Raw genomic sequence first — 529 nt, forward strand, 5'->3', positions numbered from 1 at the left:
ACAGAGACAGAGAGAGAGACAGAGACAGAGAGAGAGAGAGACAGAGAGAGAGAGAGAGAGAGAGAGAGCCAGTATAAGTAATCAGCCTGGCCCGTGGTTTTTCTGTGTTCCTAGAGTTGGTGAACAGGTCACCCACATCAGAATCCAAAACACAGGTGATTACTATGACCTCTACGGAGGGGAGAAATTTGCCACCTTGTCCGAGCTGGTGCAGTACTACACCGAACAGGAAAATATCCTGCAGGATAAAGACGGCACCATCATCGAACTCAAATACCCCATGAACTGCTCGGATCCCACCAACGAGAGGTGGGTCACACAGAGCCTGATTAACACAGCAACTGTTCACTGTAACACACCCATATACCCCCCACACCCCTCACGGTAACACACCCATATACCCCACACCCCTCACTGTAACACACCCATATACCCCACACCCCTCACTGTAACACACCCATATACCCCCCACACCCCTCACTGTAACACACCCATATCCCCCACACCCCTCACTGTAACACACCCATAT

General features: G+C 50.9%; 1 protein-coding gene across 1 annotated transcript in view; it reads left to right on the forward strand.

Annotated features, from left to right (window-relative positions):
• LOC125481070 (tyrosine-protein phosphatase non-receptor type 6-like) overlaps positions 1 to 529 on the forward strand; it is a 6245-nt gene that overhangs the window by 3782 nt on the left and 1934 nt on the right. Inside the window, exon 2 of the mRNA XM_048592191.1 lies at positions 115 to 309. Within this exon, the coding sequence (XP_048448148.1) occupies positions 115 to 309 (195 nt within the window). The remainder of the gene's footprint in view (positions 1 to 114; positions 310 to 529) is intronic.

This window comes from Rhincodon typus, unplaced genomic scaffold, assembly GCF_021869965.1.
Source record: "Rhincodon typus isolate 14 unplaced genomic scaffold, sRhiTyp1.1 hic_rhity00000778, whole genome shotgun sequence".
Taxonomy (NCBI): Eukaryota; Metazoa; Chordata; class Chondrichthyes; order Orectolobiformes; family Rhincodontidae; genus Rhincodon; species Rhincodon typus.